The sequence below is a fragment of the Rhincodon typus genome, chromosome 5 (genome assembly GCF_021869965.1).
Source record: "Rhincodon typus isolate 14 chromosome 5, sRhiTyp1.1, whole genome shotgun sequence".
NCBI lineage: Eukaryota > Metazoa > Chordata > Chondrichthyes > Orectolobiformes > Rhincodontidae > Rhincodon > Rhincodon typus.
In genome coordinates, this window is record NC_063336.1 from 113,648,278 (window position 1) to 113,666,655 (window position 18,378).

Genomic DNA, 18,378 nt, shown 5'->3' on the forward strand with positions numbered 1-18,378 from the left:
AACATTCTGTTCTAGCAGTCAAGTTTATTTTTTCCATAAATATTTGCATTACATGTACTTTTTTTATAGATATTTTGCTAAACTCCTTTCAATCTGCTCCAGCCTGTACCTGACCCAAACAATAACCACTATTGCTGTTTCCCTCTCTCTATCACCTATGAAGATACAAGTTACAAACAATCACACCATTTATTTATATCTTCTTCCGTCAGTGGTTAGAGATCTAAGGGAAGAAAAAAGTTGTATGATTGTAGGGTTGCTAAGATACTGGGGACCATGGAATATCCAGGGATGAAAGATGAATTTCATGTGAGGAACCAAGTGAAACTCGTACAAATTTAAAAAATGGATGTGAAAACTTGAGATAAGGTAACGTGAGAGTTTATAACTGGTTGGTGAAATGGCATACTGTGACCATGATGTTGATGCAGTATAAAGAGAGATTTTCCATTTGCAAAGCTTCGGCAGGGAGTGAAAATTGCAAATGTGAATCCATGGCTCAATTTCTGAAGTCAATGCATAAGATGCTTAGGGCAGAAAATCAGAAAAATATTTCCTTAGGAAAGTCTTTCTTGCATCATAATCGGACAATATTGAATTACATTACCTAATTGTTACAAATTTAGATTTTCAACAGTTTAACTTAATGGATTTTGCATCACTCATATGAAAGTATATCAATTTAGTTAAATTGAGAAGACAAGGAATAATTCTGCTAAGCAGCTGCATGATGATGAATGTAAACTGATTGGTGAAATGGTGCTGCCCACATTCCACTATAACCTCAAGCAATGTGAGCTTGTTTATTTGAGCCTATGTCTGCAGAATGCTGAGTTTTACACACTGTAAAATTTAACTATTATATATTGTACTCATTTGACTTCTAATACAAAACTTAAACGACAGTATTGTACTTGAAGGATCCATTTAAAATGCATCTCAAACAATGAATTCCATGATTGTCAAATAACTTACATTCTCATGAGTCTAGTGTTCTTCACTGCATTTACATTCACAATGTGATCAGGAAGGTTGTTTCTTTTAGATTTAGATTTTATTGTCACGTGTACTCAAGCACAGGTTTACAGTGAAAAGTGTATGATGTCACCACACACAGCTCCATTTTAGGTACAAAGGTACATAACTTCTTTGGCTGGAATTCTTAAATTTAGGAAGGAAACACCCACTTGTCTGTATGAGTTATGGCTATCACCTCTCACCTCTTTACCACTTCTGCCCTCTTTCAAACTGCTAAGGATCACCTACTTCTTCTGATATAGCCTTTTGAGCTGAAACAGCCATGGAAATGACCATCTGCCTCAGAGAACCATGTCCTTGTGAGAGGGTTTTATCTGCCAGCAATGAGCTATTGTCTAATAGAATTGTTGTTCTATGTAACAAAGCTCAACAGCAACCCAATGTTGAACATTCTGTTGCCTCCAGGAGATCAACTGTTTTTCTTCTGCCAAGGACGTTATTGTTCTGAAAGTCTGACTGCTTCATTGAAGTGAATAGCTTCCACTGCCTTAAACACTTAATGCACCTCATTTATTTTACATGTTCTCGTTCTCAAATAAAGCCAATTGGGTGTACTTTACCTAAAATATTTGTGTTCAGCTGGCTGGTTTTTAAAGGTTCAACATTATGTTGTTTGATGGCTTCGTACAAACTAGGACATGGAGCAAAATTGCATCCAAAAATTGCATCCTGATTACTTCAACCAAATTCATGTTAAAGCCAGGGGAAGAGAAAAGAGCAAAACATTGCACAATCTTGTTTAGTTCACCATCTAACATGATGCATTATGGTGTTGATTAAGTAAATGCTTTGACCTCAGTAATGCTGCTTGCAGGTTCCTGTGAACAGACTGAAAGAAATTTTGATGAATGTGGCATTCTGTCAAATTGAACCACAGATCACCATTAAGTATATCATTATGTTATCTTTGAAAAATGTAGAAGATTTTAACTGACATTTAATAGCTTTGTGAGCCAGCACAACAAGCATTTTTTTTTAAAAAAAGAGTGCAACAAACTACATCAGATATTTATCATGAGTAAGTACTATATTTGACTAGCAGATTATTCAATTTAATAAAATGGACTTTTACAGTTTTCGGATTTTTTTAGAATCAGTTCAGTTGTTCTGTTTCTTGGATGTGGTTTAAAGATGTACCTGATAAAAATATAATAAATTGACAAGTTTATTTTAATGGGTCTGAAAAATTGTCACTTGTGTTGCTTGCAGTGCTCAGATTTTTCAGTTTTTTATTTGTCGGCCCTATTATTGGTGGTGATGGTCGTGGTGGAATAAAGTTGAAAATGTTTTTCTTATATACAGATGTTTTAATGTCATATAAGATAAAATATTTCATTCAGTTTGAAGTCATTTTCCCACAAATTCTTGAAGAAATTTCACGAGATACTATCATCAAACATTAGCCTTTGTATAAAAAGACTTAATACATTTCATGAAATTTCATAAAATTAGTTATGCCGTATCAGATTTTTAAAACTTTTTTTATTGGATATGCAGTGGATATGGAAGTATTTGCAAGACCATATACATCTCCAATCCATAAGAAGAAACTTGCTACCTCAATAACTTAGGGGTTTTCCCCAAGTGGATAAGCATTTCTGCTTCTCTACCTTCTGGGTTCTTTGAAATCTAGACGTAGTTGGGAGAGTGAAATTCTGTAAATAATCTGTACACAGGCACTTTGATCTGTCATCTTGACAACTCCATTTCATTGAACATTAGTCCTCTGTTCTATATTTCTGGAGATCGTGCCCACTTAAATTTAATCCTGCTAATGCCAACTTTGCAATTTGGAAAATTTGTGGCCAAAGTTCACTGGCGTCATTAAACATAAATGGGGTAACATTAGCTGAAGAAGCCGTGTCAGACCACAACACTAGCATTGCAGCCAGAGGTTGTTCTCCTATAATGTGATAGTTGTGTTCTCGTGTGACCTCGCGCTATAGAAAATCGCGTTATAGGGAAATCGCTATACCTGTACAGCAGAAAGTTTGCGTTATCCAAACAGTGTCCACTATTCATCAATCATGTTGCAGCCAATTTGCGTTAATGAAACACGCATTATAGCAGAAGTACCTGTACTGACATTTGGCATGGAGTCCTCAGATGGATGGCCAGAGACTATCACTTTCATTTGGGTGGACATTTGTGATGTGCAAATCAAGATTAATTTACAGATTTAAGATACACGTGGAGGAATCAGAAATGATACATGTTCTGCCCCTGCCAACTGAAAATGAGCTGCCTAAGTAACCATTCCAAAAGTGGCTCGGTGTGGCACTTTCAGTGGAGTAGTCAGCAGGTATGGGTTGGGTGTTTAGGGTGTTGACTAAAAGCTGGTCGGGCTCTGGTAGAGGATGACCAATAAAATGCAGGAGCTTACAGCAAAATGGCAAATAAGGATGACTTTGTGCTCAGAAGGTGCCCGACATTTGGGAATTATTCACAATGAGTCACAAATAATTATGTCAACTGTGAGTCTGTTGGTAGTACTTTTGCTTCTGAGTTAGAAGTTCTGGTTTCAAGTCCCACTGTAAGGCTTAAGAGTAAAAATCAAAACTGAAATGCCAGTTCAGTATGGAGCGAATGCTACAGTGTCACAGGTGCTGCCTTACGTATGATACAGTAAACTGTAGCCACTCATTTGCCCTTAAATAAAGATCACAAGGCAGTATTTTGAAGGAAAACAAAACAGTTATCCCCAGTATCTTGGCCAGTATTTATCCCTTAATCAATATCACACAAAGAGCGTACTGGCACTTTCACATTCCTGTTTGTAGAAACTCACTGTGTGCAAGCTAGTTTTTGTGTTTCCTGCGTTACAATGATAACTACACTTCAGAAATACTTCACTGGCAGTAAAGTGCTTTCAGATATCCAGTGTTGTGAAAGGCACTATGTCAATGCAAATTTTTGTTCACTATTTTGTAGACCTTCATCATTTATGTTCACATGTCTCTTACTGTTTCTCTCTCCCCTTCTATTTCCCTTTTCTCCTTGTGTGTCTCTTCTCTTTTTGGCACGTTTTATTTTTATCTCCTTTTACCCCCTATTTTTCTCATTTTTGGTTTCCTTCCCTCTTCTGCTCCATTTGTCACTCATTTCTGGCATCTTTAATTCACTGAGAAGATACAAAATTTGCCATTTCCCTCCTGTTTCTTTTCTCTCTTCCAGCTTGCTGTGCTCCACTCTTCTGTTGATATTTTGTTATTCTTTCAGGCTGATAGGATTTAGCTGGCTCCCCTGACGGTTTTTAGAAGAGCAAGAGAGTATTTTGTAAAGGTGGTTGGTCAGTGGTTGAGGGGAGGGTGGCTAATGTATCCAAGTTCAAAAACTAATATTGATAATGAGGGGAGAAACAGGTTCTCCTCCAGGAGGGGTCCCTCCAATCTGTTTGCTGAGCATAGCTATAAGTTCATATGCAGCATGTTATTTTGAAAAGATTGCAGAATAACTTGAAAAGAAATATGGAAAAGTTAAGTGACTGTGAGCAATCTTGATAAGATTCTGGAAAGCTACAGCAGACAAAGAAGAGATAACACAGTGTGGAGCTGGAGGAACACAGCAGACCAGGCAGCATCAGAGGAGCAGGAAAGCTGACATTTTGAGTTGCGACCCTTCTTCAGAAATGGGGGAGGGGTAAGGTTGCTGAGAAATAAATAGAGAGAGGAGGGGTGGGGCTGGGGAAGGGTAGGTGGGATGGTGATAGATAGACACAAGTAGGGAGTAGTGGAGATTGGTCAGTGGGTCGAGCGGACAAGTGGCAAAAATGATGTCAGGTCAAGGAAATGGGGATGAGAGGGAGGGTTAGACATGGGATGAGGCCGGAAGTGAGGAGATTTTAAAACTGGTGAATTCCATGTAAAGATCATCAGGCTGTAGGCTCCCAAGTCGGAATATGAGGTGCTGCTCCTCCAGTTTGTGGGTGGTGATGTTGTGACACTGGAGGAGGCCCAGGATGGACGTGTCACCCAGGGAGTGGGAGTGGGAGTAGGAGAGTGAGTTGAAATGGTTGGTGACTGGATGGTGTTGTCATTTGCTCTACAAAACAGTCTCCAAGTCTATACTTGGTCTCACCGATGTAGAGGAGGCGACATCGGGAGCAGCGGATACAGTAGGCAATGAACCCCATTTCAGTGGAAGTGTTAGGCAGGTGGTGTCACAGAGAATGACACCAAAATGCAGCCTGCCTTGAATGGGCAATTAATAAGTTTGGAGGGCCCAAAGGTGAGAATTTACAGATAGATATCAATTCAGTGTGAGGACAGGAATGGCAGCCAGGATCCCTAAAGTAGAGGTCGTGACCCCAAGTCGGGTCACGAACAGCAATGACTGCTTTAAGCTCCACCCACTTTATCCCAGTTCTCTTAGGTCTCTCTTCTCTGTCACTTCCTGCCACAACCCTTCTGCCCTCTCTGTCATTTCTTCTCACAGCCCTTGTCTCCTCCATCACCTCCTCGCACAATCCTTCACCCCCCCTCACTTCCTCTCGCAATCCTTTTCTTCTCTGTCACCTCTTATCTCAATCCTTCTCTCCTCCATCATCTCTTCTCACAATCCTTCTCTCCTCCATCACCTCTTCTCACAATCCTTCTCCCCTCCGCAACCTCCACTGACAATCCTTTTCTGCTCTGTCACCTCCTCTCACAATCCTTCTCCCCTCCCTCACCTCCTCTCACAATCCTTTTCTCCTCTGTCACCTCTTCTCACAATCCTTCTCTCCTCCCTCACCTCCTCTCACAGGTTTTCTCCCACTACCACTAGCCCAGCTCCTACTCTCTCAGTTCTTCCTGAGAGGTCACAACAATTTTCTAACCTTAAAATTAAGCCACAGTGGGAAAACGTTTGGGAAGGAATACACTGGGGAAACTGTGCCCTTTGAAAGTCGTCGTTAGTCCCTGGAAGTAAAGGAAGATTGATAATGCTACAGAAATTATTTTCAAGAAGTATTATGCAAATAGATTGATATTAGAACTATTTACCACTATTTACTCTCTCCAACACTGTTGTAGTTGCAGAGTTCCTCTTAGATGCTAAAGAAAGAAGCATGACAAACATTTTCCAAAGCAATAGAACATAGAACTGTACAGCACAGTACAGGCCCTTCGGCCCACGATGTTGTGCCAAACTTTCACCCTAAACCTAAGGTCTATCTAACCTCCACCCATACCTTATACTATCATCCATATGCCTATCTAATAGCCGCTTAAATGCCCCTAATGAGGCCAACTCCTCTACCCTCTCCAGCAATGCATTCCATGCCCCAACCACTCTCTGAGTAAAGAACCTACCTCTGACATCTCCCCTATATCTACTTTCACTCACTTTAAAACTATGCCCCCTCGTAATAGTTACCTCCACCCTAGGAAAAAGTCTCTGGCTATCCACTCTATCTATACCTCTGATCATGCTATAACAACTTGCTTATTTGAAGATGTGTGTGTGTCATGGCAATGTTTCTGTCCCACTGAACGGGAACAAAAACTGAAAATCAAAGGTTAAATGTTTGGCCAACATTACCTAATTGAATAATGAATATTGTAGTGAAATGTATCTGGTGATTAGTATTGGTTAAGCAAGTATCTCTCACGTGTTTGTGATTCTCCAACTGGATAGTTACGATGTTGTTAATGCTTACAACTTTGATGTAAAAACATGATCCTGTGCCTCTGTGCACTGTCTCTGGTGACAATACAATACTCGCTCAATTAGTAAGTTATGAACCATTCCTCTTTTGAATTTGACATCAGCTTTCAAGGTTACCAGGCTACTAGTTGGGCCAGTTGAGGCATTTCAGGCAGCTTGTAATTATCTGCAAAGGTTATTAATGTACCTGACAAACCTCACTTCATTTCAAAGGAATGGGGAAACAAGGGCACTATTTCCACAATTTGATACAGTGCCAGAGGCTTTACTCATTGGCGTTTTCTCTCACTGGTTCCACAGGTTCTGAAAGCAGTATTCCTTTTTCCAACAATTGAACGCATGGCCGAGTCACCACAAGGCAAACTTTTGACACCAATACTTTGCAAACTTCGCTTCCTGATGTATGTTCCAATCTACTTCCTTTCTTTTCTGCCAGAAAGCGTCAAGGCCTTGTTGGTGAGGTGGGCACTGCAGGGTCTACAGTCCCTGGATGAAATTAGTGTCTCTGCCTCTCTTAACCTCTTCAATGTGGATTGCGCAGGTGAGCTAACCTCGTTATTGACTTTACTATAGAAAATCCGTCACTTTAATGATGTACATTTTCTGAAGGAAAGAGCAAAATGATCATCTGCCCTCAAAAGCATTTTTTTCTATCTGTGTTGCATATGCCATATATTGCAACATGATACACAGATTTTTAAAGCAAAGGTAATTTACTGCATGTGTACAGTTTTGCCATGGATGTAAAATTTGATCTTGTTTATATGTTTCTTAGCTGCTGTTACTTTTTGGACAATTTGTCAAGGAGCTGCAGAAATCATTAATAAATAACTGCTGTAAAGCCCTTTCCTGTCTTGACAAGCCAAAGGCATCCCTTTGAATGGACTGGCCAACTTCAGATTTTTTTTTTAAAATTCTAAATTGCCATAACTTTAAGAGTAAAACGACACAGCTCGAGCTTGTAAACACTTAATATTACCAAGTGATGAGTGAGTGTATTGTAATGCTGAGAAAGTCCATGTGAACTTCTGGACTTTTTTAGACTCAGCTATAAAATGTATAATGAAGCAAATTAGGTGGCTTTATATGTATAATGGCACCAATCTGATTTGAGCTGGAAATAAACCTACAGAACTGGTCATAGTAGATGGCCCTGTTTTCACCCATAATTAATGACTGAAGCAGAATCTTGAAAACCCATAGTATTTTGCAGAATAATGCATTGACTACCTTAGACGCCTCGTATTAATTTGAGCTGGAAATGTTCATCCTGTTATCTGATACATATGCTCCGTATCAGTCCCAAAATCTGATCCTGGACCCAATTATTTCTCTTGAGAAAGGGGTCATCTGTAATAAATCACCATATAATTAAAGTAAGACTGATGTATGCTTATACTCCAGGGCATTAAGCTTGACAATATGATGGAATTGGATTAACATTAGAAGAGATAGAGCAATAAACCCAGGATGCTTATTCCACAAAGGAATGTACAGGATTGGAAGAGACCCTGAGCTCCATCTGGCCTGTCCCAAACGCCATGTGTATCAATTGGACAATATTGTACAATCAAGCTTAGTAACTCAAAACCACTTCAACAGTTGTTGCCATTTCTTTCACAGAAATGTTTCACCAGAAAAAAAATAACAAAATACTGGGGGGAAGAAAAATAATGCTGCTAACGCTGGTAACCATTTCACAAGGGGTGCTGATGCTAACACATGTTCATCAAGGCCATAGCTAGCTTCTCTGTTGGTTTTGTAGGGTAAATGTGTGTGGTGTATGTAAATATATGTAGCATGTGGTGTAGCCTTTCTACTTTGTCATACCTAGATCATGCCTCCAGCAGGTCTATGCTTCACCAGCTCCAGAACTTCCTCACTGACCTTACCGTATTTCTGGCTCTGGCAGGAGTTATACATGGCCTGTGGCCTTCCTGATCTCCAGCGTGGACTGTATGGGATGGAGGTTGACCGAAGCCCCCCCTTAGATTTATCCTCAACCCCCTCATGCTTGATACCTGAATGCTGGACACTGGCTCCTGGCTCTCTCAAGCATTCAAATCATATAAATGACAGGAAACAGGCAATCGATAGAAGCAACAGAGGTTGGGATGAGTTTTTGGAGAATGGAGATGGCATTGCAGTAGTCTGGTCTAGAGGTATCAAATGCATGTTATCAGCAAAGGATGAGCTAAGGATCTGTTTAGATTGCAAACAGAGCTGAAACTCCAATTCTACTCCGTTGATGGGAGATTTTTCTTTTTCCAACGCCAGTCATCCTAGGCAGGGGTGGTGGTGTAGTGATATTGTCACTGTACTAGTAAATCTCACCCATAGCAGCTGGTGGACTTAAAATTTAATTACTAATCTGGAATTTATAAAGAGATCTAACATCAGTTATATTGAAGGTGAATCTACTAACAATTGTTGTACAAACCCCATCCTCATTCACTGATATCCTTCAGGGAAGGAAATCTTTGCCCTTACCAAGTCTAACCTACATGTTTTCCAGACCCACAATAATGTGGTTGATTCTTAACTTACCTTCTGAATTCGCCGAGTAAGTTACTCAATTCAAAGGCACTTAAAGATGTGCAACAAATACTGGCCTTGCCAGTGAAGCCCACTTCTCATGAAAGAATAAATTTTTAAAATCCTGTCTCCACGTGATGGCCAATTGCTGCTGTTATATGGGCAACTTTGTCTCGGCTGTTTTTGTGCCCAAATTTGAGAGCTTGAAGCAGCAAACTGCTTAAGTTTTAATGTCAACTTTCAAAAAATATGTATTTTTGTAATTTTGGAATATTAGCTGGAGTAAAGCTAATGTGTACTACATGATATCACATAATGTGCATTCAGCATGTCAATTTGATGTGTGTAGGCACAGAGATAAGCAAGCTTTCTGCTTTTGTTTGTTAGTTTACTTCTCATTTTCAGTCCTCTGCCACTACCTAGCAGAAATGTGAAAAGGAAAGCCACATGTGTAAAAGGTCTAATGAAAAGACAGCTTGGAACATTATTTTTAACAAGGCATTTCTTGGAAAGCACATGATCCCATATACTTGCAGGTCTTGTTTGCTTGAACTCACTTCAGGAGAAAGCCCTAACTGTTTCTACCACCAGGAGACGGCTAGTTCTCTTTGTAAACTGTTTGGATTTCTCGCTGAGAAAAGGAGCTTCTTTGATCCAAGCCAAAGCCAGGTGTAGTGGTTTGCATACTATTAGACTCAACCGGATAGATCAAGAAGAGCACCCTTACATCTGAGTAGTTGAAGGTCTCCATAAATATTGTCCAGGTTTGCCCCCTAGTGAATACACTCCAGTTTTGCTGCAGAGCATAAGGACACAGCAGTTACGATTGATAAGCCTAACTTGAGGTATAAAAACCGAATGCTACACCATGTCTCTAACTGTGGAAGGAATGATTGTGTCCTGTTAGACAGCTCACGCCTAGCAAATCTGCTTGGAAATGTGCTGCCCTGGCATAATCCATCTGCTTTGGTGGTGCTGGGGATTTGGAATCTCTGCTGAACAAGTTGATGGAATGCATCATCCTTGGCAAACCCACAAGACATGCCAAAAACAAATGCCAACTTTGATTGGCATGCAGGAATGTTGTAACCCTATACACAGGCCTGACAAACATAACTTCCCTACCAGAGACATAACTCACTGAGAGCGAATCACTCACAGAAAAACTTTATATCTGATAGGGGAAGAGTTCAAGGGGAAATATGTGAAGAAGATGTAGACTTCGTTGTAAAAAAAAGTCACGACTCCCAGTGATAGAACTCTCTCACATGGTTCAGAATATGTTCTCTCTATCAATCTCTCAATTCAGAGTTCATCAGGAGTGTCTATGCTCCACTGCTGTGCTCCAGTACAGAGGTGAAAGACCAGTTCTACAAAGAACTTGACACTGCTATAAGCACAATCCAGGACAAAAAATTGTTACCTACCAAGGTTTTTTAGTGCAACAGTGCCTGAAGACCTCAGGCGCCAAGGCATGGGGCCTTGGTGAGAATGGACAGAGACTATTTTGAAATTTGCTGATACCATGAACTTAACATAACTAACAACCTCTTTTGAAACAAGCTACTAGATATCCTGGAAACATCAAAGATCAGGACATTGACACCAGCTGGATCTGGTCATCACCAAATGTGACTGTCTGGACATCGTTAACAAAATGTGCAGCTACAACAACACTGACTGTTATTCAGACCACTTTCCAGCATGCACAACATAGAATGCAACCTTTGAAATGTTTTCATTTGCAGCAGAAATCTCATCCTCATCTCAACATTAATCATATTGTTTACCAAGTTGAAAACCAGAAGTTGCTCAACTTTATTGAATGGGGGCTCTCAAGCTTCCCCACACACAGTGCAGAGTAGAACACACTTCAGGCACCATGTACAATACCGCACTTTCATCATGTGGGAAGCAGGAATGGAAAAATGTTGACCCATTTGAAGCCAACAGCACTGTGATAGAGCCTGTCAGTCGAGCCAAGCAGCCCTCTCTCAGTGGTTTCAAAATCCGAATAAGGATACACAGAGTGCAGTAACAGCTACACAAAGTAAAGTTCAATCCTTTGATGGGACACTGACAGTTCTGACAAAATACTCAAGAAATGCTAGAGACATGTCCAGAGGGATCAGAAAGGCAACAGGCCCATCAGCAAAAATAACAGCATTACTGAAAATAAAGGCCATGGGCACAGAGGTCATTACTGGTATAAACATTTGGAGAAATGTGATAGAACAACTTTTGATTGGACTCTAGAGAGAGTCTATCTCTAGACAATAGAGGAAGTCTATCTGTTGTGATAAAACTGGGTATCAAACCTCAGGTGGAGGGACTTAGCAAAGCCATTGACTCAGTTTCCACGGGCAAAGTTCTAAATGCTGAAGTTATACCACCTAAACTCCTTGGGCATGGGAAATGGGCAGTCCTGCAGCATCTGTATAAACTTCTCTGCCTCTGGTGGAGGGAGGAGACAGTGCCCCAGACTATGAATGATGCAAAGACAATGATCCTTTACAAGGACAAGGGAGATGACAGTGATTGCAACAACTGTTGAGGTGCCTTACTGCTAAGCGTTGTTGAAAAAATATTTGCCTATGTTGCTTGAGGCAGAATATAGATCCTCATTGATTGCATCCCCTCCAAAACCCAGTGGGATTTCAGAGCTATCAGATCGATATGATTTTCTCAGTCTGGCGGCCATAAGAGGAAGGTTGTAAACAAAAGAGACCACTATATATTGCCTTCATCAATCTCAGCAAACCATTCAATCTTAGGAAGGTTATCAAAAATTACAGAAGGATCTTGATCTGATGGGGAAGTAAGCAAATGCAATTCAATACAGATAAGCATGAGATGTTGCACTTTGGAAAGTCAAATCAAGATAGGAATTATACAGTAAATGGTAGGGTCCTGAGGAGTGTTGTGGAACAGAGGGACCTAGGAGTACAATTACATAGTTCATTGAAAGCAGCATCACAAGTAGACTGAGTGGTAAAGAAAGCATTTAGCATACTGGCCTTTCTCAGTCGAAGCATTGAGTATAGTTGTTGGGATGTTATGTTACAGTAGTATAAGTCGTTGGTGAGGCCGCACTAGCAATATTGTATACAGTTTTGGTCACCCTGTTATAAGAAAGACATAGTTACACTGGAAAGTGTGCAAAGAAGATTTATGAGGATGTTGCCAGTACTAGTAGGCCTGAGTTATAGGGAGAGGTTGGCCAGGATAGGACTTTATTCCTTGGAACATAGGGGGATGAGGGATGACCTTAATGAGATGTATAAAATCATGATGGGAATAGATAGGATGAATGCATATAGTCTTTTTCCCATGGATGGGGAATTGAAAACTAGAGGGCGTAGGTTTAAGGTGAGAGGGCAAAGATTTAAGAAAGACCTGAGGGGCAATTTCTTCACGCAGAGAGTGGTGCATTTATGGAATGGGCTACCAGAGAAAGTGTTTGAGGCAGGTACAATAGCAACATTTAAAAAATATTTGGAGAGGTACATGGATGGGAAGTGTTCAGAGGGATATGGACCAAATGCAGGCAATTGGAACTAGCTGAATAGGCACTGTGGTCAGCATGGGCCAGATTGGGCTGAAGGGCCTGTTTCCATGCTGTATTACTGTGTGACTCTATGACTGTATGTGAGCAGAGGCAGACTATTTAAACCCCCTTCAAATTGGTGAGACCAGGGCACCATTCCTTGGCAGGAGGGAAGGTGCATTCTTGGCATCTTTTCTGAAGGTAAGGTCACCAACTCAGAGGTCCTGAAGAATGCAAATACTCAGGCAGCTACACTGATGGCATCTGTGCTGGTTCAGCCATATTTGTAGGATAGACGATGGCTATATACCCAAAGACCTTCTGCATAATGAACTGGTCACTGGATCATGACCTTCTGAGGCATTGATATCTCCACTACAAGGACACCTGTAAACAAGGTATGAAGAGGGTGAACATTGATACTCACAGCTAGGAGACAGTTGCAAATGCTGTGACGTCTGGAGGCTAAATGGGCATTGGAAGAGGCAAACAGAAACACAAACCTCGGCTGGCCAAGAAGAGGCCCCTGGGAAAATTCAGGCCAACAATTAGAGCATCTTCTCTGTCTGTTGTCTTCCTCTGCAGCAAATGAGACAGAAGTTGTCATGGGTGAGATCCTGAGGTAAATTAGGCAGTGCTTAGCATAGAGTTGACCACTATAGGGTAACTATTGGACAGCACGGTGGCTCAGTGATTAGCGCTGCTGTGTCATAGTGCCAGCAAACTGAGTTCGATTCCACCCTCAGGCACTTGTCTGTGTAAAGTTTGCATGTTCTCCTTGTGTCACTGTAGGTTTTCTCCAGGTGCTCCGGTTTCCTCCCACTGTCCAAAACTGTGCAGGTTAGGTGGATTGGCCATGCTAAATTGCCCATAGTGACCAGAAATGTGCAGGCTAGGTGGATTAGCCATGGTTAATGCAGGGTTACAGGGATAGGGTGGTGGTGGGGGTGTCGGGTCTGGGTGAAATGCTGTTCATAGGATTGATGTGGACTTGGTGGTCCAAATGGTCTGCTTCCACACTGTAGGGATTCTATGATCCTATAGTACAAAACATTGTCTTTCAAGATGAAAGGCAACTTTTATCATACTTTGCATGAGTGTTGTCTAATTAAACTGAAAAGCCATTTTTAATGGATAAATTTCACATGAAAATGATTCATCAGTCACCTCTGCTTGCTACTATCCCTGGCCTTGTTACTGCAGTAAAATTTTCATTAGCGAGAATGATCCAACAGATCCTAATCTCAAAATGAGGATAACTCTTTAATCCCATTGGCAGATGACAGAATCACAGTGTGTTTGTAGACTAGCTTTTATACATTGAAGTTATCTTATCATAGTTTTTAAGCTTTTTCCATTTCAAGCTGTATGCTCAATAGAGTGCTCCATTAAGTTAATCTGTTAATTTGCTGGCTGACTATGCTTAAAAAGACAAAGTGAATATCACCATTTCAACTGCTTATCCATTACTTCTCAACATGCTCAGAAAGATCTTCCTGGCACTAGGACTCCCTTGTTCTTATATCTTATGCATTTTTAACTCTATATCTGCCTAATTAAACATAATAATGTCAATAGGAATAGGGCGATAAATTATTAAAAGCTTTCTTAATGACACAGTCAGTAAAACCAGTGGAATAAGTGACCTGTGCCGAGCAGGTAGGTTTCATGTGGGATACTCTGAGTCAAAAAGGTTTATATTTCCAGAGTGGGATAGGAGGAGAGGAGGAGTGAATGGCTAATGTAAGTGACAGCACTTCCTGCTGTAAATAATCTGATCTCCTAATGTGTGCGGAAACCTACCTTTTTCTTCATTCAATTTGCAATATTGCCACTGCATCTTTTCCCCCTGGTTTTGTAAGCATGTTAGTTCAATGCATGAATTTGTTGGGTCATGCTGAAAAATAGCATCATGTCATAAATATACTGATGTACAGGACCTGTTCAAAATTATATTGCCTGATAAAATTCACTGGATGTGCTGGTGTTGTAATTTTATGTTCCCAGGCAACCTCTGGTTCAGTTTCAATGGGCTTATGAACAGCAGAGTATGAAAAGCAGCACTTAGGGCAGTTCCTTTCTCAAGAGGGAACCAACAGGAATCTAAAAACAAAGTTAAAACTAAAGGTGCCTTTAGTTGCTCTGGGACATAAGAGTGGTGGTGCACACAAATCATTCATTTGCCTTGGATGGTGAAGAGGAGCCAGCCACCTCTTGCTTACTGTCTAAACAGAAAAAAAAAGAACTGCAGAGTTCTGGGGAAGGGTCACCGGACCCAAAAGGTTAACTCTGATATTTTTCTTCACAGAAGTTGCCAGATCTGCCAAGCTTTTCCAACAACTTCCGTTTGTGTTTCAAAGAACTGCAGATGCTGGAGAATAGAAACAAAATCAGAAATTGTTGGCAAAAATCAGCAGGTCTACTGAAGTTTGCCTACTAGAGGTTGCCTGGTGAGGGCAGGCTAGAGCTCAGCTGAACCACAGACAAACACTTCTTCAAAGCTCAGTGGCCCCACACTGACACGAAGCATGGTCATTTGGGTGATCATTACCCCATTGATGCAGCAAAATCATTGAAAGAGTAGACAGTGAGCAATTGGTGCGAATAAGATGGGTGGCCGTGAAATATTGACTCATGCGAGAATCACTATCCGTAGATTTGAGGGTGATGTCCACTCAAGGTTGCGAGTTTCTGCTGTGGGTCTTCACGTGATCGAAAAGGCCAATTCCTGACCTGAAGATCATTGGACACATGAATGTCCTGTGAGGCAGTGGGATCAGAGTCCAGATTTTGCTTCCTTTTCTTCTTTGCTATTGCTCTGCCTCATCATACAAGTGTGGCACAAAAGAAATAGGATGTCTAATATCTTATTCCAGCTGCTCTGTTGCGGAGATGCAAGTATAAACCAGGTACCTCCTTATGTGGGGAAGGGGAAGGGGAAGGATGTGGAAGGACGTCCTTAGAGTCTCTCAGATACCTTGTAGCAGCATTGACAACAAAAACAGAAATTGCTGGATTGGTTCAGCAGGTCTGGCAGCATCAATTCTGAGGAAGGGTCACTTGACCCGAAACACCAACTCTGATTTCTCTGCCAGACCCGCTGAACTTTTCCAGCAATTTCTGTTTTTGTTTCTGATTTACAGCACCCGCAGTCCTCTCAGTTTATATTGAGGAGCATTGAGCCTGTTCTCTTGCTCAGAGATAAATGTTTGAGCTAAGAATAACACAAAACCAAGAAAAGGGAGAAGCCTATCTTCAAAATTAATTTATTAATTAAAGCATTAAATTATATTGTAGCTTCCAGTGAAATGATTATTATTCGCAATAGCATACTTGTTGTGCTTGTTAGCCTGAGCACCTCATGACAATAGATAAATGGCCAGCGAATTGAATGGTCTATTTAGGTTAAAATCTCAGTGGTATAAATAAATGCAAGCAAAAATAATTGCAAGCATAGGAAGTTTGAATTTGCTAAAACCTTCTGATGCAGCACGTGATATGTATAATCAAAAAGCATCAGAATTACCAGTGGAAAATGTTCTACTCCACTGTAGACTTCAGTCATTATGTTACCTGTTCAGATCACAACAACAAAGTAAATAAAAAGGTTTTATGCAAAGTGAACAGCAAATGTAACTGACCTGCCGAACTCACCTATAACAGCGACTCACCATGTATGACAGTTTGATAGACTGCCTTCCTGTATCACAAATAAAAACAGGTCACACTGGTAAAGCTCAGTGGGCCTGGCAGCATCTGTGGAGGAAAAAAGAGAATTCATATTTTGAGTCCAATGTGACTCTTCTTTGGAACTGAAGGTAGAGCTGGGGAAAGTTTTAATCTGTAGAAATAGGTAGGAAGGACAGTTGGAACAGAGGGAAAGTTAAAGGGCAAAGATAGAGTATCAGAAGAAAATCAAAGGGAGTGGCATTGGTTGTAGAGAAATGAAAAAGGTGGTGATAGCAGAATATAGGTTGGCTCTACTGAAAACACTGGAGGGGTGGGGGTGTGCACAGTTAAGACATCTTGGAGTTCATGTTTTGAAGTTGCTAAACTGAATATTGTGTCTAAAAGGCGTTGAAGTGCCTACATAGGGATATGTTGCTGTTCCTGCAGCTTGCTTTGGACTTCGCTGCAGATCTAGGACAGAAATGTGAAATGTGAGGGGCAGGGGGCTACGGGTAATGTTTGTTTCTGGAAAAGTTAAGACATTAATCAAAAATGACAGAGAAACTGGGAGAATGGTTTGTATCACTATCCTGTATCATAGACTGCTCTCTTTTACCATAGTGCATACAGCATTTTGCTTTGTAGACAAATGTGGATGAAAGAGTAAGTTTTCGTACAGCAACAGCAGTTCCAATATTTGTTGCAGAAATTCCATAAGAGCCGTGTAAACTGGATCAACAGCTAGATTTGAAGATTTATGAAATATAGTGAAAGCTGAAAATGAACATGGAATGTAAAATTTCTGAATTACTTGACTGATATCACCCACTAATTTATTATTTTGGTGAAATAAACTTGTATTTATATAGCATCATCAGTGCCCTTGGAATGTATAATTCACAGCGAAGGGATTACTTTTGTGGTGTATCATAGAATCCCTACAGGCCATTTGGCCCAACAAGTCCACACCGCCCCTCCGAAGAGCATCCCACCCAGATTCATTCCCCTATCCCTGTATTTTCCCATATCTAACCCACCTAACCTAAACATCCCTGGGCACTATGGGCAATTTAGCATGGCCAATCTGAATCTCTGTTAGTTTTGATATAAACTTGGCAGCTAATTTGCAAATAGCCAAGTCACACAGATAGAAATCAGAAATCAGAAATCTGATAAACAGGCAGTTATTTTTGAAGATGTCATGAAAGCCATTGTGTCAAACGAACCCCCTGCTGTTCTTCAAATTGCATCTGAATAGCTTCAGTTTAGTAAATTATCCAGAAACCAGTTCCCCAGACAGTACAGCATTCCTGCAGTAGCGTACTTTGGTGTCAACCAGGGCTATGTCTTCAATTCCCTGGAATAGAGTTTGACCCCCGACCTTCAGACTCCTCTCTGGCCAATAGAGAAGAAAAGTGAAGCCATCTTTTCATCATGATGGGTTTTTTTTTCTGAAGGGACGAGGTGTTGCAAAGTTGGGTAGAGTATTTGTGGCTTGGAAGGCAGCATGTTAGAATTTGTTTGTAAAATGATGGGGAGAAAGAGTGTGTGGTCCCTTTAAAAGATGATGTGCGTTTTCTAGGCTTGGAGATTAGAAAGAAATGTCTATGAGCAGCAGCCGGCACAGATTTTATGGCAAGCTAATGAATTAAAATGAGGTTTTATAGTCACATGAACTCAAGTACAGGGAAACGTGACTACAATGAAAAGTGTACAAAGACGCTATTTCCGGAACCATCTCAAATACAAAATCTTAGGTATAAATTAGAAAGTTAAAGAAATAATGTTAAAAGCTCAGCATTACAGTCTTTATAAAGCAGAGAAAGAAATTAAAAAAAACAAACAAACAGACAGAGCTGGGGAGTCTGTGCTGGGCTTCAACTCGAGGCTGGGGAGTCTGCGCTGGGCTTCACCTCGAGGCTGGGAGTCTGCGCTGGGCTTCA

At 40.7% G+C, this 18,378-nt stretch overlaps 1 protein-coding gene across 2 annotated transcripts in view; it reads left to right on the top strand.

Moving 5' to 3' along the window:
* Positions 1 to 241: 241 nt before the first annotated feature.
* The window catches only part of ldah (lipid droplet associated hydrolase), a 46,145-nt gene continuing 28,008 nt past the window's right edge, over positions 242 to 18,378 (top strand). Inside the window, exons 1-2 of one of the 2 annotated variants that reach the window (XM_048597326.1) lie at positions 242 to 369; positions 6,985 to 7,225. In XM_048597326.1, coding sequence (XP_048453283.1) covers positions 7,024 to 7,225 — 202 coding nt within the window. In that variant the 5' untranslated portion in view covers positions 242 to 369; positions 6,985 to 7,023. Of the gene's footprint in view, positions 370 to 6,840; positions 7,226 to 18,378 lie in introns of those variants that run through there. The other variant, XM_020531740.2, reaches the window with a different exon arrangement.